The 20,038-nt window shown below is 52.8% G+C and overlaps 1 protein-coding gene across 7 annotated transcripts in view; it reads right to left on the bottom strand.

The window, feature by feature from the left end:
* VWA3A (von Willebrand factor A domain containing 3A) overlaps nucleotides 1-20,038 on the bottom strand; it is a 57,345-nt gene that overhangs the window by 119 nt on the left and 37,188 nt on the right. For 4 of the 7 annotated variants that reach the window (XM_013049731.2, XM_013049734.2, XM_013049732.2 and 1 more), the window contains 14 exons: nucleotides 19,326-19,396; nucleotides 16,037-16,189; nucleotides 14,203-14,293; nucleotides 13,375-13,485; nucleotides 12,749-12,846; nucleotides 11,762-11,899; nucleotides 10,456-10,564; nucleotides 6,922-7,066; nucleotides 6,355-6,499; nucleotides 5,771-5,922; nucleotides 4,857-4,980; nucleotides 3,102-3,199; nucleotides 2,845-2,910; nucleotides 1,756-2,540 (listed from right to left, as the gene is read on the bottom strand). In XM_013049731.2, coding sequence (XP_012905185.1) covers nucleotides 2,859-2,910; nucleotides 3,102-3,199; nucleotides 4,857-4,980; nucleotides 5,771-5,922; nucleotides 6,355-6,499; nucleotides 6,922-7,066; nucleotides 10,456-10,564; nucleotides 11,762-11,899; nucleotides 12,749-12,846; nucleotides 13,375-13,485; nucleotides 14,203-14,293; nucleotides 16,037-16,189; nucleotides 19,326-19,396 — 1,487 coding nt within the window. In that variant the 3' untranslated portion in view covers nucleotides 1,756-2,540; nucleotides 2,845-2,858. Of the gene's footprint in view, nucleotides 1-205; nucleotides 311-1,755; nucleotides 2,541-2,844; nucleotides 2,911-3,101; nucleotides 3,200-4,856; nucleotides 4,981-5,770; nucleotides 5,923-6,354; nucleotides 6,500-6,921; nucleotides 7,067-10,455; nucleotides 10,565-11,761; nucleotides 11,900-12,748; nucleotides 12,847-13,374; nucleotides 13,486-14,202; nucleotides 14,294-16,036; nucleotides 16,190-19,325; nucleotides 19,397-20,038 lie in introns of those variants that run through there. The other 3 variants (XR_001177447.2, XM_045072706.1, XM_013049736.2) reach the window with 3 other exon arrangements.

Here is a 20,038-nt window from a genome sequence, read left to right as displayed (position 1 = left end):
GGGGCCTAGCTGCTGGTGGGGAGAGGACGCAAAGCCCCTGCAGGCCAGGCCTATCCTGCCGCACAGGGGTCCTAGAACCCCAAGAAACAATGTTTCTTTCCCCCTTCCCCTCTGTTTACAACACAGTAGTTATGTTGAATTGTGTACCTGCCCCACCCCCACCAAATTAACGTGTTGAAATCCTACCCCCACCCCCTCCCCGTACCTCAGAGTGTGACCTTGGAAACAGGCACTGCAGATGGGATTAAAAACAGGGTCATAAACAGATCGCCGGATATCCGCTGAGTGCCTCTTAATAAAGTCCTGTGATCTGCAGGAAAAAAAAAAAGGTCATAGAGAGCAGGGCCTAGTCCAATAGGACATGTCCTCGTGGAAGCTGGAAATGCGGGCACAGACGTGCACACAGGGAGCGCATCACACGACGATCGGAGTGACGCTGCCACAAGGCAAGGAAGCCCGAGAAGCCAGGAGGGAGGCCTGTCACAGACCCAACCGAGGGCCTTCGGAGGGCGCGGGGGCCTGGCCGGACCTTGACTTCAGCCTCTTCAACTGGAGACGGTCCGTTCCTGGTGTTTCATGCCAGTCGGTGTGTGGTACTTTGCCATGACAACATCAGCAAAGCAAGACAAACCCCAGAGGCCATTTTCCCTGTGTCTGTAGAGGTGACACGGAAGGGCGGCACCCGAGGCAGTGACCAGACTGAGATCCACTGAGGCAGGGGCTGTGGTCACTGCTGCCTCCCTGGGCCCAGCAAGGAGACCCGCCAAAGCTGTGACTTGACAAGCCTCAGTGAACCATGCTTGGCTTCATTTGTTTTAAATAACTGATGAATTTATACTTCCTTCTTGAAGATCTAGAACATTTCCTGCACCCCAGATGTCCCCCCTATGCCTCTGACGGCAGGCTAACTACTATTCTGACTTCTATTGCCGAGAGTTTTGCCTGTTCTTGAACAGGATGTAAATGGAATTGCACACTGTGTACTCTTCTTTTGCCAGCCTGACATTGTTCATAAGATTGAGGCATCTTGTTGAATGAAAAAGACAAATATCCTAAATATTTCACATTTTTTAAATTGTGGTGTAGAAATGTACACCCGTACAGATATATCACAATGTATTTGTCCGTTCTACCAGTGATGGACATCGAGGTTGTTTCCAATTTGGGGTTTTTATGAAAAAATATGAAAAATGTTTGGTTCTTATGAATAGTCTCCTAGAAATCTTTTTTATTTTTATTTATTTTTAAAGATTTTGTTTATTTATTTGACAGAGACAGAGAGATCACAAGTAGGCAGAGAGGCAGGCAGAGAGAGAGGGGGAAGCAGGCTCCCCACCAAGCAGAGAGGCCGATGCCAGGCTTGATCTCAGGACCCGGAGATCATGACCCCAGCCGAAGGCAGAGGCCTAACTGACTGAGCCACCCAGACACCCCTGCATAGGAATCTTTTTTTTTTTTCCCTCATAGGAATCTTTTTTTTTTTAAGATTTTATTTATTTATTTGACAGACAGAGATCATAAGTAGGCAGAGAGGCAAGCAGAGAGAGAGAGAGGAGGAAGCAGGCTCCCTGCCGAGCAGAGAGCCCGATGTGGGGCTCGATCCCAGGACCCTGGGATCATGACCTGAGCTGAAGGCAGAGGCTTTAACCCACTGAGCCACCCAGGTGTCCCTCATAGGAATCTTTTAATAAAATTTTATATCACCAAAAATGTATAAACACACACACACATAGACGAACCAATCATCACTTCAGCTTAAGACTCATTTGGGTTATCATTTAATTAAATTCAAGCCATTTTTTTCGTCTCAGGAGTGACCCCAGACCACATAATACATGATATATTCGCTTCATATGTACACAGCAGGGCTGGGCCCAGCAGACGCAGCCTGGTTTTCACCTGCTTGAGCAGAGCTCTCTCTCTCTCTCTCTCTCTCTCTGCACTTGGCTCCAGAGCAGACCTGCAATCCAGTTCGGTTGAACAGGTAAGGGGGCAGGTGGGAAGCCCCACTTGTTTCTTTTCCCAAGATGGGCTGAGGCTGAATCTGCACCTCCCCTCACCATGGACCAGGGTGGTTGGAAGCACAGAGTGAGGGGTTCACGCTCTGGCTGGTTTCTAGAGCTGAGCTTCCACAACCAAGCAGGATGCTCACAGTTTACTCCATCAGCCCCGTGGCAGGTCCTGGGGACCTAGAGATGGTTATAGGCAGAGGCTTTAACCCACTTTAACCCACCAGCCTCATCCTGGAAGCACACAGTCAAGAAAAGTGGGCAGGGAAGCAAGGAAGCATGCCACGGAGTGCTGGGTGTAATAAGTGGTCAGTGTCATGGCTATGAAAAGGGTTGTCTGGCCAGGACACAATGGAAGGAAGGCAGGAGGGTCCCAGCTCTTGGTGGGTCTCAGGGGCCTCTTCACAGTGGAGCTGATGCCATTGGAGCTGTATCTTCACTGATGAGCAGGAGTCACCGGGCAGAGGGTGGGGAGAGGGTGTTCCAGGCAGGGCGTGATGCAGAGCTTCCCAGGGAGTGACAGTTCTGTGGCTGGAGTGTAGGGGGTGTTGGGGACAGGGCAGGAAAATTAGGGTGGACCCAGGATGACAGAGCTTTCCTTCCCTCAGCTTCCCGGGAGCCCTGGAGCCTGGGATCCTGTTTCCTAGGCACGAACACTGGGTTACAGCTTTCCCAGGGCCAATGTATGCTCGGTGAGTGAGTATTTGTAGGCTGGTGTTTCTGTATAGAGGAATCATTTCTAGTCCCCTTCCCCCATAGCCATTACTATGAAACAGGACATGCTGTGTGGCCCTTGGAGGATATGCAAGACGGAGAGGCGATCATCTCCTCTTACCTGAGAACACTTGTCTAAAGAGGAGTAACATTTGGTTCTTTGTTGTTTTTCTTCTGGAGTTGGGACCTAGTGGACAGGAGAGGAAGCAAGATGGCCTTCTTGATGCCCAGATTTCTGGGCCTGGTGGGGAGAAGCAGGGCAGGAGCTCTTGGAGGAAGGCTCCCATAACCAAGGGGCATCTGGTCTCGAGGAGGCCCCCGGGGTCTGGGTGGCCCAGAGCCACAAGGCAGATGGGAGGGGCTGCTTGAAGGGTATACCTGAAGGACTGGGCCTTCCAGAGGAATCTTCTGGCCTTGGTGATCTCCTGGGCCAATCTCCTTAAATCATCTCCTTCAAACGGTGGCAACACGGGATCCTTGGAAAGGGGAAATGAACGTGAAGTTAGATCCATTAAATGACTGGATGCAACCTGAAATCTCAGTGGAAAAACTTTAGAGTTAATCAAATGTGGCCTTCTACCCAATGCAGGAAATCCAGAGGCTTTGGTTTACATACCTCCAGGGACAAAGAGCTCACCACCTGCCAAGGCAGTCATTCTGCAGATGGGACACTTCGAGATAAGGTGTGTGAGGGTCTGTGCAGGGAATGGGTGGGCAGTGGTAACCCGAGATGCTCACTGAACGTCACTGAAGTCAGCCCCTCTCTTCCCAGCAGAAGTGGGACCTGCTCCTTACGTCACCATTACTTGGTAAAATCTGTTCTTCCCTTTCCCTATTCCTTCTAGTAAAACCAAGCTTTGCAGGCATGCTTTTTTCATTACGTCAACCAATGGAATTCTAGAGACTAGGGTTAAAGACACAAATTCTCACAATCAGCAAGAGAACGTAAGGAGGAGAGGAAGCCGCGTTCTGCCCTTGGCGGCGAGAGCAAAATGATCCCATTCTGTATCCAGAAACTATTAAAAGACTCTGATTTGTCGAGGCATTAATCTGAAGACCTTCCCAATACTGTCCATTCGTTTTCCTGTGTTGTAAGGACATGGGTGAATATTTACTACTTTGACTTGTTCTGTTTTCCGAACTATTTGTAATGTTTGTCCCTAGAAGAGGTACTTGAATAAAGGAGTCACGCAAAGCACTGACTTCAAAAATTTTGTCACGTCCTGGGAGATGTACTTTAACCACCAAAAAGAAATCTGGAGTTCTGGTTGTCTTACTTGATAATTTGTGGCCCTGAAAATGTTATAACTGACAGCACCATGTTCCTAAAAGGTAGAAACATGTGCATAACTTTTTGCTCAGAAGAGAATGATGGGTAGTCTCCTCTTATCACACATGCGTGATGGAAACCGTGACTTTACTAGATTTACTACTTCGATCATTTGAGGATCTGTTTCAGTGACCTGAACACCGGGAGACAGAAATACGGAGGACTCAAAGCACAGAGGTTAACAGTGTGGGTGTCTGGGCTCTGGCTTTACCATTTGCCACGTCCTTAGGTGTGTTCCGACTCCTTGTGAGCCCATTTATTCATCTGTTGAATGGGTATAGTATTGTTTGAGAGGATTGAAAGGGGTAGCCTCTCTAAAGCAATGACTGTGCACAAAGTAAATGCTCAGTGAACGTGAACTGTTCTGTTATTTTTTTAAAGATTTAATTAATTTATTTTATTTTTTAAAGATTTTATTTATTTGACAGAGAGAGACACAGCAAGAGAGGAACACAAGCAATGGGAGAGGGAGAGAGAGAAGCAGGCTCCGGGAGCCCGATACGGGGCTCAATCAAGGGATCCCGGGATCATGATCTGAGCCAGAATAGAGATTCAGCCCAACTGACTGAGCCACTCAGGCACCCCAGAACTGCTCTGTTATTAAACAAACCTCCACGCCCTGCTTCTTTCCACCCTGAGGAGAGCCAGCCTAGAGGCAGAACCCCTTCGAGCCAGTAGTTCCTGGTCTCACAAGAGAAGTGGAGATCTTTCCAGTTAAGGGACGTGGGGGAAAGAAACCCACCTCTGTGGACATTATATTGAGACATTTGAACAGACTCGGCTTCGTGGCTCCGCAAACCTACCCTTTCGTCCACGAAACCCTTGGTCAATAGGCCGTGGATTCTGAGGAGTGTGTCCTCGTCAACGGGGCAGTGGTAGCGGCCCCCAGTGAGGGCGGCCAGGTTTCTCAGGAAGTCAGCTGCTGTCCTAGTCGGGAGAACAGAGGGGCTGGGACCAAGCTGGCGAAAGCCAGGCAAATTCCCTGTGGTGCCTCCAGACTGTGGGGAGCTCAAGTCTGGGGTCAGCCTCGGGCCTGGACGCTCTGCCCTTGAGAACAGTCAGCATCACAGGTCCAGCCCCTGTCAGTTTTTGGGCAGCGGCAGTGGCCGCAGGAAGTGGACTGACTGCTGTCAACAGTGAGCATGGAAACACACAGCAGGCACACGGTCCTTAATCTAGCTGGTGCCTGCTCCTACGGGTTAGGCCTGGTGGGGACACGGGTGTGACCTTCATGGAGCACGTGGTTTAGACAGAGCTCAAACACGCACCCAAGTCAACACAGTTTTGCCAGTGACATTAAAGTCTTTTTCCAAAGAAGCAGAATCTCTCTGGTCTAACCCATGTTCCTCTACAGTGATGGTTTATAAAAACAACCATCACGATGCTACTTTGAGCTCTTTGCCCCTCAGCATTCACTAGGGGGCTCCTGAGAAAGATCAGGATGGAGAAGACCGGGCGTGCCCGTGGGAATTGGTGCGTGTCCGCTTCCAGGCTGGAGGGAGTCAGGAGATGGGTTCTCGGATGCGGACAGAGGGCTTTACTCTGGGGTAGCACCTGCCAGGGCCCTTCTCCTTTCTCACTTACGGGTTGGGTGAGGAGAGATCAGGGTCTAAGGGGAGGCCCTGGATGGGGCAAGTTGCTCCGACCTTGGCCCTCACACACGCAGCCCTGTGTTCCCGAGAGGAACACAGCTCGGACCTGGCTCCTTCCTGCCTACCTGCCTGAGCGGTTCAGGGAAATGGTGTGGATTTTCACATCTCTTTGCTCCTTGAGTCTTTGGACTTCGCTTAGAATAAGGCTGCAGCTTGTATCTGGCTTCCCGTCAGTCAGGAGGTACAATCCTTCCACATCAGGAAAACTGAAAGCTTTCTGAAAGAGTGCGCACAAACAGATGGTCTGGCTCAGGGACAGGTGCTCACCGGGAAGGGCCCAAACCAGCTGCCTGCTGCGTGTCTGATTGGATCCCACTGCCTTGTCCGTGAAGAGCGAGAGCACATCCCTCCCCACCCCAATGTTTCAGACCAAGGGGCTGTCAAGGTTTAGGAGAAAGAGCACAGCCCACTTCCTGGCTGGTTAACCCCAGCGAGTCCCTTAACCTCTCTGAGCCTCTGTGTCTTCATCTATAGAATGAGAACAAGAATCCCTTTCTTCTTCTTCCTTGGCTGTTCCGAAGAGGAAACAAGGTAACACTTATTCGATCTCAAACTGCTCTTTGTAATTTGAAAGCCTCAGGCTGTATCCGTATAGGGCGTGAGGGTATTTCTGGTCGGCTGCTGGGTTGGGCTCCGTGGGAGGACTTGCCAGTAACGCTTGCAGGATGGAGGTGCCGCCCTGAGCGCCCAGGCGGGTCACCCACTGCATGGCCTCGTGGCATGCCGCGTCGGTGGTCTCCACGAGAGTGTCCCGCCACAGTCGCAGGTCCTCCGCAAAGCTGAGCAGGTTGAAGCTGGGGAGGCGGGGAGGGGGGGTGCAGAGAGGCGGTGAAAGGGAGTTGCTAGAAGATGGCTGGCTGAAGGAACCCCGAGGACAGCGTCAGGCCCCCCTTCTCCCTCTGCCTCTGCCTGCCATTCTGTCTGCCTGTGCTCACTCTCTCTCCCTCCCTCTCTCTGATAAATACATAAAATCTTAAAAAAAAAAAAAAATCAAGTTCAGCTGAAATCCACAATTCAAGGCCGCCTGGTGGTTCCTTGGCTCTGCTTGCAATGGTCCCCGGGCTCGAGATGGATTTCTAACAGCTGCTTTACCTCTGCAACAGGGTGTGGTGTTCTTTACTGCTCAAACAAGCTAAGCCTCCAGGACTCGTTTAGGGTGAAGAGGGAAGCCCCCACGAACTCCCCCCCTACCCCCGCTCGCGCCCCTGCTTCTCACCTGTCACAGTGCTTCCGCAGCTGCTCCCAAATCAGCAGGATCAGCTCCGTCTTCACCTGCTGCAGGGCAGGGCCCACAGACCCCGACGTGTCCACCAGGATGCACACTCGGCTCTCCAATACGGCACCAAACAGTCGGCGGCTCCCTGCTCCGAGATGGGGCAGAGGCAGGGAAGGGGTGAGGGGTCGCCCCCTCTCCGCCTCCCCGGGGTGGTTTTTCTCATAGCAGCTGTCAAATACCAAGTCTGCCAAATAGGCCTGTTGCCTGACTGATCACCGATCAGATGTCAGCCCACTGGGAGATGGCCTTGGTGGTGGTGCTGGGGGGGGCTGTCAGTTGTCCAGGGCAGAGCTCGGCAGTGGTGTGGGCTTTGGGAGGTCAAGGTTTTAGCTCTGGCTTTGCCTGTGAGCTGTGATCACTTGCACAAGTGGTTATAATTGCTCTGGCCTTGGGGTGCCTGGGAGGCTCAGTTGGTTGAGCGTCTGCCTTCAGCTTGGGTCATGATCTCAGGGTGCTGGGAGCGAGCCCCACGTTGGGCTCCCTGCTCAGCTGGAGTCTGCTTCTGCCTCTCCCTCCGCTCCTCCCTCCTGCCCATGCTCTCTCTCTCTCTCTCAAATAAAAAATCTTTAAAAAAAAAATTGCTCTGGCCTTGAGTTTCCTCATTACTACCATTAAGCGATGGAACAAAGTAGTGTCATTTGGAGCTAGAAAAGATGTTACAGAGCGTGGAGTCCCTTAGCAGGTCAACGGCAATCAGCAGAGCCTGGCGCTGTGCCCTCATGGAGCTCAGAGTGAGGCAAGGAAGACACATGTGAGATCCACAGTTACGGCTTCGGACAGTGTCCGGAGCACATCCTGGGGAGGATCTGAATTCCGTGGGTGAGCTACCCCTGCAGCTGGAGTGGTAGCGAGCGGAGGAAAGAGGCGGAGGTGTGGAGGGAGCAGCCTGGGAAAGCCTGAGCCGGAGACGGGGAGGAGAGCACGGCGCGCCCCAGGACCGAGAGAAAGCCCATGCAGGCAATCAGGACCACTGGGATAGAAAGACTCGCGGGGAGAGGGACAAGAAGTGAAGCTGGTGACATGGTGGAAGGACTTGGGATTCATCCCAAGGGGAAAGACAGGACCAGTGGCTGGCCAGGGGTCACACAGACCAGTGGTGAGGGCTGACACTCATACCCACATCCTCTGACCCACACTTCAGTCAGGCAGCTGCTAGCCCTACCCTCCTGGCCCTAGGGCGAAATAAGGAAGGTCACCCAGGGGAAAGCCAGAGGGACAGCTGACAATGCATGCTGTCTTCTCCGGTCACACGTCAGGGACCTCATTGGAGGCAGCAGTGGAAACAATGGAAAAACTGCCACAGAAAAGATGGCTCTCCAGGAAAAGGTGGACAGAGCTGGCTGGACCCCAGCCCAGGAATCTGCCTCGACTCCTCTGGGCTGTTCTCTGGCAACCCTCATGTCAGCATGAGGACAAGAGGGAGCCATCCGGAGGCATGGGAGACATTCCGTGAGCATGGCCGGCCAGCCAGCCATCCGAGGGACCTCCAACCACATCCCCCCCTGGAGGAGCTGGACGGTGGAAACACAGAGCCAGTCCTCAAGCCCTGTGGTTTCTGCCTCCACAATCTCTCTGATTCTGCCTCTGTCATCCATCTCCGTCATCCCCAGTTCTTCCAGCGGGTCCCAGTCTTCCGCCTTCCTTCAGCTGTCCTGCTGTGAGCTTAGCTGATTCCACTCCACCCCCTCCACAGTTCCGCAGCAGGATCACTGCCCATGTTGACTTGATCACTTTCCCCTGACTCACAACGTTCAGTGGCTTCCAACTGCTCTTAGGACAAAAGACTAAGTCTGGGCATGGCCTCGTCGATCTGGGATGGTCTCACCCTAACTTTCCCTCACTCTCAGCTACACAGGCTTCCTTTTTTTTTTTTTTTTTTTTTTTTTTTTAATTTATTTAGAGAGAGTGTATGTGTAAGCAGGGAGAGGGGCAAAGGGAAAGGGAGACATTGATTCTCAAGCCGACTCCTCACTGAGCATGGAGCCCAATGTGAGGCTCGATCTCACCACCCTGAGATCATGACCTGAGCCGAAATCAAGAGTCTGATGCTTAACCAATGGAGCCACTAGGCGTCCCTCACATTGGCTTCCTTTTAGTCTTTGTGTTCAGCATCGCCTCACTGACTGCCTCCCTAGCACCCCAGACATGCCTATCTTTCCTCTCTTTGCCCAGTTAACATCTACTCATTCTTCAGATCTTGGCTGAAATATCACCGCCTCAGGAAAGCCCTCCATGATTTTCCCGTCCAGGCCTGTCGCCCCCTTAAAGGCTCACCCTGCACCACGCCCATCTCCTCTCTATGCGTCACTCTTGTGACGTTAGACTTATTTGTGAGACTCTTTGGTCAACGTCAGCCTCCTAAACCGTATGCTCCACAAGCTCAGGGGCTGTGTTGGGTGTCGCCTTCCACCATCTCCCCAGGGCCTGACGGGAGAGCAGCCATATTGGTTGAATATTGAAGGAATGAGTGACTACGTGAACTAGCCCTGGGTTTTGAAGTGGAAGTGTTGGTGGCGTTTGAAGTATGAGGTGGCATTGGGGTGCGCACCTGTGTGTGAGGCGGGGACTCCGTTCACGGCACGGAAGGCGGAAGGAGCAGCAGCCTCACCAGCCTTCACACCCTTGCCAGCAGTGAACATGCATTGGGATTGGAGAGAGGCACGCGACCCCTTTGTCCCATGTCAGCCTCTGACCTGACAACTCCACCTGGAGCTGGCAGCCCCCTCCAGGGCTTTGGGAAGTGCAGTCATCACCCCACTCCACTGCACATGGTCTGTTTTACCAAGTTCTACTGCAGAGGACTGGACCCAATGAATTTGCACAGGATCCTGAGGGCCTCTCCCTAGCGACCTCTATAAAAGGCTTCCTCTTTTCCTTCTGCCTGTTGTCCCAGGAACCATCCAGGCCCCAAAGCCTCCACGCCCCCCTGTCCAGCTCGAGCTCTCTACCTGGCCTCTCGGACTTGATGCTTCTGGCCATCTCTCGATCCCCAGCCCACCCTTCTCCAGGATGGGAGCCTGGCTCTTCTGGGCCAGCCCGCCTGTTTGCCTGCCCTGAAGGGGCCTTGGTGCTCTTTGTAAAGAACAAGGGGACTCTTCTCTGTCGGGACCCTCTCCCATGACTACATTCACTGACCCCTGTGGGGTCCAGTCAATACTGAATTGAGCCTCTTGAGGGTGAGCACTTCAGTCCCATCCAGGAAGGCAAGGGGTGAGGCATGTGGCCTTGCGGGATGAGCCTGGACAGGCCTGCGTTCTCTCTGGTGCCCTCTGACCCACGCTCCTCCCTGACATCCGGCAGCTTGCCTGACCTCGGAACCCAGAAATCATGTGGTGCCAGGATGACCCTCCTGGCCTCACCCCTGACCTGACAGTCTGTGCGCCTGGCCTGGGAAGGGCGGGCCCGGGTCCCTGGGGTTGACCTTCTGCTTCCCCTCACGGCGCTCCCACCCTCCAGGACGGCAGGCAGGCTCACCGGACAGCAGCCACTGCAGCCTCTGGACGTAGCGCCTCATCACCTTCTCTAGGCCCGTGATGTACGCTTCCATTTCCCTGGGCGTCCAGTGGATGTGTCTCACTATCCCCTGGAGGAAGGCAAGCCAAGGCAGATGGCCCTCCGTCAGCTACGTCCTCAGATCCCCATCACCGCCGTCAACGGTTCAGTCAGTTGTGGTTAATCATTTCTAAAACATCTATTAGGCATTATATATTCACTTACAGGCTTTTTTCTTTGATCACGCTACCAGATTTATCATTCTAAAAGGAGAAGGGGGGTTGGGATGATGGTTTTGTGCCAAATATGGTCACTGTGATAATAAAAAAACATAACATCTCTAAATTTTAAATTAGAAAACCCTTAATGGGGGTGCCTGGGTGGCTCAGTGGGTTAAGCCGCTGCCTTCGGCTCAGGTCATGATCTCGGGGTCCTGGGATCGAGTCCCGCATCGGGCTCTCTGCTCAGCAGGGGAGCCTGCTTCCTTCTCTCTCTCTCTCTCTGCCTGCCTCTCAGTGTACTTGTAATTTCTCTCTGTCAAATAAATAAATAAAATCTTTGAAAAAAAAAAAGAAAACCCTTAATGGTAGGACAAGAAGCCCATAAATGTGAAACTGAAAGATGACCACAGACAGAGAAGGGGACTGACAGTTTGATAAAACTCCCATAAAATCTTTCTGGTGAATAATTTTGAACTTGGTGGCTACTTCTGGCTTTCTAGCTTCCCCTAATGTTGATAATGTCATATCAAATGGCAAGGGTAGAAATAGAAAATGGGGTCTTCTAAAGAAAGAACCTAGGATTTGTTTTTCATTTGTACTAAACTTCCTTGTTCCAGTGCCAAAACAAAGGGAAAAAAAAAAAAAAAAAAAAAACCGACCTCCAAACTACAAACTAGAGAACACCGTCCCCTCACCCCTGGGGTGGAGACGGGGAGGGAAGCCCCCAGTCCCTCCCAGTCTGATAGAACCATCAGCAGAACTGGGGTACAGACGTCTGTGAGCTCGTCAGCTGCTGTGCTATGCTCCGCTGCTGTTTCTAATTCCCAGGCTATGGAGCGTGTCTAGCTCTGGGGGGTGGGGTCGGGCCCTCCCCGGGTTGACTCTTCCTCCAACGGGATCTGCATTTTCCATTTGCCGAGAGCCATCGCGCTTTGTGGATAGAAGCAGGAAGAGAGGCCGTGGCCCGGACATGCACATGGAGTTCCCCCCAACACACTGGCCCATTTGTGGCTGGTCACAGGCAGGGGGTGGGAGAAAGGGGACGAGCACCAAAACCCACAACTCACGTTGATTTCTATGCTGGGCAGGATGCTGCAGTATTTGGCTGCCACCAGCCCCTGGACTGACTTCTGATGAGTGCAGCTGGGACCCATGTATCTGGAGATTTCCATATTCAGTTTTTTTAGCCCATAATTTGCTACCCACTTGAGAACAAAGGAAAGAACTATTATCTTGGGTAATAGAGGCTTAAATGAATGATGGTCTGATTCATCTACTAAAACCCTGTGTCTGAAATCTGTCTCGTGCTTAAAATGGGAGGTTCTTAGGTCCTCACCAGGCATCCGTGGCTTGTGGATTCCTTCCCTGCACTGGGGAGAGAGGCACAGGAAATACAGGGAATGGGGAACGCAATTTACTGAGCATCTGCTACTTCTAAGTCTGGTGGACGTTCCTGGTTCCCCAGGATCTATTTCAAGCCTCTCCCACAAAATTCCAGTGGAAAGCCATAATTGGCCTGAAGTTCAGACTCTAAACCAATGAGGATAACCTGAGTCTCTTTGTCTCCATGAGAGATACAAGCATGGGCAGGATCACCGCCATCAAGCATGGCTCTGGCATTGGCCCCGTCAGAACCAAGCTCAGACATTTAAAGAAAGGCTGTGGGGAGAAAGACGGTCTACCTTCAGGATAGGAACAAGAAGGGGGATTTCTGTTGCTTGCAACCAAAAGACGGACGCCCCTAAGTGATCTACACAAAATATACTTCGATAGTCATCAATTCTATCAGAAAGGAACAACTGTCTTCATTTTTACAAATGAGGACACAGAGATGGAGGGTAGCTAAATGACTTGCCCAAGGTCCTCCAGCTAGGAAGTGGCAGGCTCAGGTTTCAAACGTGGGTCCACATAACTCTTTCCCCACCCGCCACATGACGCAGTCATTGGAAGCACATTTGCCCCCACTTCTAAGGACGTCCATCTTCCTAGAAGTGGAAGGTTGGTGGGAGGAATTATCGCCTGAGGGACACGTGCTGGTGCTGAGGACCTCGTACCTCTTGGCTTGAGCAAACTGTATCCTTCCTGGGCAACTGGATGGATGTGCTGACCCTTCGTATGCCCCTTCCTTGAGGGTACTTCTTGTATACGAAGCCTAGGAGAAACGGGGGGGGTTATCCTGTATGCTGCCCCTCCCCCCACTCCCCTCCTCCTCCTCTTCCCACTTTGGCTTCCCTTTGCTTATTAATTTCTCTGTCCATCAAGTCAGCTGGAACATTCCTTAGGGGCAATTTGCTGAAGGGTAGAAGGGAGACTGTCGGGGGAAGCAGACGGTAGCCTCCCCTCTCCACACCTCCGTGAATCGTTACTAGAATTTGTACCATTTCGCAGTAATCAATGGTGGAGCCGTGGGGACCTGCGGACACTCATCTCCGCTCCCTTCTCAATTTCCCCATCAGCCTCAGAGTGCAGGACATGTCCTCTGATGGATGGGGGGTCGGTAGTGACAAGAATGTGCATGCCCCCTTCCCCCGGGCTGGGAGACCTGAGTGGCTTGAGGGTAGGCACTGCTGCCCATGTCCTGGGACAGCTGGAGAGGGTCTCCCTCCCACGGGGCCTGCTGACCCTACAGTTCCTACAGGGCGACGGAGCTGTTCAGACGTCTGTGTAGTCTCCAACTCACCCACGTTATTCCCCGATTCTGTATAAAAAAGGGAGAGAGAGGTCTCTGCTTCCCTCCGCGCGGTCTTCCTCCTCTGTTTTGCAGGACCTTCTCTCACAGGCCGGGCTGCAGCTAGGGGACAAGAGGCCTGTCGGCTGGAGCAGTCTCGTGGGGTCACGTGGCGACGCTGTCCAGCTTTGTCTTAGAGACCTGTCGATTCCAGCTCTGCTGCGCCCTCGAAACTGGGCGCCAAGATGGCTTTGAGGTCCTGTGGGACGACCCCAAGCCTTCTGGCCTCCCCGGGAGCAGCCGTAGCTGGAGTGGCCATTTACCCAGCACCGATGTATCCCAGGCGGGGTGCTAAGAGCTTTCTGGACGCCTGTCTCATTTTAGCCTCCCAGCGCCCCAGGTTACAGACGAGGTAAGAGGGGCTCAGAGTCCACCAGGGCAGAGCCAAGATTCTACCCAGGTCTTGCTGACTCCACCGCTCTGCTCGGGACCATTCGGCCAGGTCTCTGACCTTGGAAATAAGATACATGACCTTGGTGCTATGAGCTGAATACTTTAGGAAACATACTGATGCCGGTCACGACCAGCCGGCCCTGGTCATTATCCACAGCCCCTCTGGGCCTACATGTCTTTATCAGTAAAACAGGAAACGGAGAGATGAGCTGTCCCACGGGAGGAACTGTTGTAAGCTTTCGATGGGACAATCTTAGCCGAAGGGCTGGCCCGTGGTCAAGACTCAGGATCATCCATCACTTCAGTGACTCCTAACTCATTCCTCCTCCACCAGGTCTGCCGCCCCTCCCCCCACCAACCAGGAGCTCAGGGGCCACAGGGCCTCACCTGGTGGGACGCCTGCTCTGCCGCTGGGGGGCTGCCAAGTCAGAGTGTGCAGGGGGGAGCTCTTCTCTCTGTCAGGGTCATCTTTAAGGCTCTAGAAAACAGGTGATCTTTCCCGTCAGTGGCCTGGTCTCCGTGACAGGCCCAGACCGTGTGTAGCTTACTCCCATGGGGCTGCGTGTCCAGGAGGCTCTGTCCACACAGGCACTGTCCTCATTCAAAGAACTCACCAGGTTCCAGGAGCCAGCCCAGAGACCTTGCCTTCCCCGGACTTCCCAAATTCTGGGATGAAACCCCAGTCTCAACCGGGGAAGGGAGGGGCCGCTGGGAGCAGAATCTCGAACATGTTGGTCCTATCTCCTGCGGCACATGTACAGGAGGACTGCGGGTTTCGAGATTAAAAAAAAAAAAAAAGTATAGGGGCGCCTGGGTGGCTCAGAGGGTTAAAGCCTCTGCCTTCAGCTCAGGTCATGAACCCAGGGTCCTGGGATTGAGCCCCGCATCAGGCTCTCAGCTCAGCAGGGAGCCTGCTTCCTCCCCCCTCTCTCTCTGCCTGCCTCTCTGCCTACTTGTGATCTCTCTCTGTCTCTGTCAAATAAATAAAATCTTACAAAAAAAAAAATCATTGCTTTAAAAAAAAAAGTGTATGCATGTGCGGGGGGTGTGTGTATGTGTATTCATGCGTATGTGTGTGTGCACGTGTATGTGTTTAATAACAGCGAGGGAGGCATGCTAGGATGGCCGTGGGATTTGCCAGAATTATCTTCAGGTACCTGCCCTTCTTCCCGCTGGACCAGGATTTCGGGGCCTCCAGCATAATAAATAACCACTCAGGTAAGTTCTGTGGCCTATTGGGCAAGCCCGTTCTAAGGGGAGGAGTTCTTCCTCCCTGGGCACAAGGGAAAAGTGATGATGGTTGAACAAAATCACCCGGGGCCCTGGACCAGCTCACATGGCTGGGCGAGCTGTTGTGGAAAAGGCCTGGTTGCTGCCCCCCTAAGGGAGCCCCCAGTCCTGTATCCAGGCGGCTTTTTGGAGGCCTTGGTATGGCCTGAGCCTCTTCCTGCTGAACCAGCTCAGGAGGCAGCCCCCAAGACTCTCGGGTTTCATCCCAGAATTTGCCTCAGGGCTGGCTCCTGGGACCTGGAAGAGTTCTTTGAATGAGACGGGCGGTAAGCTACACGGGATCCGGACGGATTCCCTCTTCCTGCAGACGCACTGTGTTCACAAGGGCCTGTGGGTCAGTGACGTGCTGAAGGGCTCCGGATATCTGCCTGTCGGCTTCCAAGCACTGGAGTCGGGGTCCTCTGAGGTCCCTCTGATTTCTGCAGTGCGGTGGACATTTTACGCAGGACAGATGTGACAGGCTGTCATGGGAATAAGGCCGGAGCCAGCATGGGCCCACCTTCAGGGTCCTACGAGGCCCTGCCAAGCCTTAGGCAGCAGGAGCCCACTACATAGCCTTTGCCCCCGAAACCTCCTTCTGGATAAGCCCTCCTGCCTTACAGCCGTCAGATGTCTCCGTGAGTGCCAATTCCACGGAGTCCCGACTACCGGCCAGGGGGCAAAGCTGAGACAGCCAGGCAGAGTCAAAGGTGGATGGCAAAGAGGCCAGAGATGCCCCCAGGGCCGAGAAGCAGGTCCCCCAGAGGAGCTCCTCCCCCATAAGGTCAGGGCTGGAGGTACTCTGGGGACACTCACCCCCGAACACCCTGCCTCCACCCCTGCTGGGCTTGGGGTTTGGGGGCCAAAATTACAAAATTTCAAAATCTAGGAAAGACCAGGAGACAAGGTGGCAACAAAGTCCTCTGTGTGTAATTAGGGAGGGGAGTCAAACCATTCTGGCCACTGAGGCAGCGGCGGGTTTGGAGGAAAAGACTTTCTTGGGCTGACTTCTTTGCTTGAATAACTTCGGCTTTTCCTTCAGGAGAACTGCGCTTTCCAGTTCTTTTCCAGACTGTTTCTTCAGGGAAGACACCAGTAAGGCACACTGCACGGGGAGATTGGGAGGGTTAGCAGCACCCCGCCATGGTGTGCCTCCAAGCAGGTGACACCCCTCCATACACACACACACCCCCCCCCCACGCACACATACACACACAGCAGGAGAGACTGGGTCCACTGGGGCCTCTGGACTCCTCTTTCTTTCTTTCTTTTTTAAAGGTTTATTTATTTATTTGACAGACAGAGATCACAAGTAGGCAGAGAGGCAGGCAGAGCGGGGTGGGGGGTGGTGGTAAAGCAGGCTCCCCACCGAACGGGGAACCCAACGCGGGGCTCGATCCCAGGACTCCGGGATCATGACCTGAGCCGAAGGCAGAGGCTTTAACCCACTGAGCCACGCAGGCGCCCCTCAACTCCTTTCTATCCCTAGAATGTCTCCTGAGGCTGTGAGCACTAGGGATCAATCCTGTTAATAATAAGCCCATGTATTACTGGGACGCCTCAAGCACTGAGCTAGTGAATTCCCGGGGCTCTCAAACCCTCTTGCCAACAAGGCATGCCAACCCTGCTTTTAGGGCAAGGGCTATGTTAGCCCCGTTTTACAGATGAGGAACTCAAAGCTCCAAGAGTTTAAGGGATGTGCCCAAGGCCACACTACTCATATGTAGAGGACCTTCCATTCAAACCCAGGTGTGTCTGGTTCCAAGACAGCTTTCCCTACTCAGACCCAGAGCCCGCCACCTACGCCCATCGGCTCCCCACATACCCTGGAGCCGATGTTGGCAGAATAACGTTTAACACTTGGTGTCTTTTGCCAACATGTTTCTCTACTGCCTGAAAGCGGCCCCAGGGACACTCCAAGCAAATGAAGTTTGTATGTTGAATGGAAATCACGTCCTAGGAAGGGTGGGTTGAACCGTTACTGCCCACTAACACTTTATAAATGTTTGTCGGATGAAGGAACAGACTCAGGTGCACTTGAGAAGGGTAAAAAAAAAAGCCCCAAAGGAGTGTCCCTCCAGGGAGGGCAGCTGGGGCATGGCTGGGGAGCCACAGAGGAGCCACGGAGGCCGTGGAGGGAGTGAACCCGAAGCTACGGCCCTGCCCTCCCAGGGGCTCACGCTGTGGCAGGGGGACGTCGCCCTGCAGTTGGCGGCAATGAAAATGCCGAGTCAGGCCGAGTCTCCTTCACGGGCTCTTCCTCCCTCTCCACCTTGACCGTGACCCCCTTCATGCTATGGGTCTACCACCATGGCTTGAACTGCTCCACAACCACCTCCAGCCCCTAACGTTTCCCCGTGTCTTAAGGACCCCCACTGGTCAGCTCCCAAGCCCCATAGACTCCCCTTTGTCCCAGGACCACCCTGCCACATCGCGACAGGATCCTCTCCTGTTATCTCTCTCTCGGTCCATGGCAGCTCTGTCTACCAGGTCACCCAGCAAGGAGCTGGGAGCTACTCCAGAATTCTTCCTCCTTCCTCTTCCTCTTCCTTCCCATGCTTTCCATCGCCATAAATTTGGTCAATGCTCCCTTAAATGCTCTCATGTCCCTCTCCTCATGCCTGTTCTCACGGCTCCTGACACAACCTGGCTCCTTTCTACCCCTCTCATCTCGACAGCATTCTCTGAGGAAGTAACATTTTCGTGAGTCTTCAGTGATAAAGAACCACCTACGGGCGACCTTCGAGGGGACGGCAGGCACAGACGCCCCAAGTTGAGGAATGAGTTTTGGAATGAGCTCCCACATTCAAGGACCTCCAAGGAGGCAAGGATGCTAGCACACAGACCTTAACCATGGACTTGTAGGAAACTCCCATGTTTCACCCAAAGCCTTGGGTGTCAGTGGATCGAGACATGGGGAGGGAAGCAGATAGGGGATGAGTCGTGTCCCCCAGAAAAATGCATGGTAGTCCAAAACCCCTGTACACGTGAACGTGACCTTCCTTGGAAACGGGGTCTTTGTAAATGTAATGAAGATGTAAGTTAATGAGGTTATACTGGAGAAGGGTGTGCCCTTAATCCAAAAGGACTGGGATCCCTGCAGGAGAAGAGATGCAGACACACACAGGGGAGGGGAGCCCATTGAAGGTGGAGGCAGAGGGGGCGCCTGGGTGGCTCAGTGGGTTAAGCCTCTGCCTTCGGCTCAGGTCATGATCTCAGGGTCCTGGGATCCAGCCCTACACTGGGCTCTCTGCTTAGCAGGGGGCCTGCTTCCCCCCACCCCCTGCCTACCTCTCTGCCTACTCGTGATCTCTCTCTCTCTCCGTCAAACAAAGAAAGGTGGAGGCGGAACTGGGAGCTGTGTTGCCACCGCTAAGGTATGCCAAGGACTGCTGGTGACAAGGACTCTGTCCTTGACTAAACTTTAGTTGGTCTCCTCTGAGCACTCTTCTTGACTCAGCCTTGACTTGGGCCTACTAAACCAAGTTTTAGCAAAGAATCCCGTTAAGCCTGTTTGGCAAGAATCCCCCTACCCTTAATATCTAATTAAGCTCCTCTTAGTAAATTTCTGTCCACTGACCCTTTTGCTATATTGGCTATAAATCCTTAGCTATCTTGGCTGTATTCAGAGCTGAGTTCCCTCTCTCTCCTCTACTGTAGTGGTCTCAGATAAAGTCTTCCTTCCTATTTTTAACAAGCATTCAGTGCAATTTTTTTTAATTAAAAATTATTTTTTATAAACATATAATGTATTTTTATCCCCAGGGGTATAGGTCTGTGAATCGCCAGGTTTGCACACTTCACAGCACTCACCATAGCACACACCCTCCCCAATGTCCATAACCCAACCACCCTCCCTCCCCCCAGCAACCCTCAGTTTGTTTTGTGAGATTAAGAGTCACTTCTGGTTTGTCTCCCTCCCGATCCCATCTTGTTTCATTTATTATTTTCTTACCCCCCAAACCCAGTGCAATTTTTTAAAACACCAGCCAGCACCAAAACACCAGTCAGCACCGAAACACCAGCCAGCACCAGAAGCTTGAAAGGGGTAAGGAGGGATTCTCCCCAGAGCCCTCAGAGGGAGCACGGCCTCTCTGACACCTCGAGTTTAGACTTCTGGCATCCGAAACTGAGAGGACAGATCTCTCTTGCTTTAAGCTGCCTCGTTTGTGGTCCTTTATACGGCAGCCCCAAGACACTACTAGAGAAGGGCAGTCATTTGCTCCACATCTAAGGCCTACCTTCTGGGAGTAGTTGAAAGCCTTTTCCTTCTCAGACATGATGGCGTTGATGTCATCGCTTTCGAAAATACCTAGACACAAAGCACACCGTGAGCCTGGAGAAGGCGTGTAGATCCCAGCAAGCATCCACGTCTGTACACAGCAGGGTTGTGTGGAGGTGACCTGAGCTGATCAGCCCTACCCCACGCCATCCGGTGGTGGAGGCGACGGGCAGGTATAGCGCCGCTCCCAGCAGGGGCGCTGGCCCAGCCAACCTCTCACCCAGAGGAAGGATGAATTCAGAGCAATGGTCCTGCTAGTCCAGTGAATAAAAATACCCACCTTTCTGTTATTTGAAGTATCTAGTGTCTGTAGGGAATACTGCCTTCTTATTTGAGAGGGACTGGACTGCAATGACTAAGAAGACAGCTTCTGAGGTTGACCTGCCTGTGTTCAACTCCTGGTTCCACCTCTTACTACCTGTGTGTTTTGGGCTCTTTGTCTCAGCTTTCTCATCTGTAAAATGGGGATAATAGTAACCCACTTCATAGGGTTATCGCGAGGCACGAATAACAATATATGTAACACGCTTGGAACCATGTCTGGCATGTGATAACTGTTGTAGACAGTGTGCTGTTGTTAGTAATAGTCACCAACGATAACTTGAATGTGTATGTCTAGCACTTGCCACGGGGAGAGCGGGGTAACAGGGGCCGCAGAGTTCCGGCCCTAGC

The sequence above is a fragment of the Mustela putorius genome, unplaced genomic scaffold, assembly GCF_011764305.1.
Source record: "Mustela putorius furo isolate JIRA1106 unplaced genomic scaffold, ASM1176430v1.1 tig00004041_pilon_pilon_pilon, whole genome shotgun sequence".
Classification (NCBI taxonomy): Eukaryota; Metazoa; Chordata; class Mammalia; order Carnivora; family Mustelidae; genus Mustela; species Mustela putorius.
Note: the sequence above shows the minus strand (reverse complement) of the source record. Positions and strands in the feature narration are given on the sequence as shown.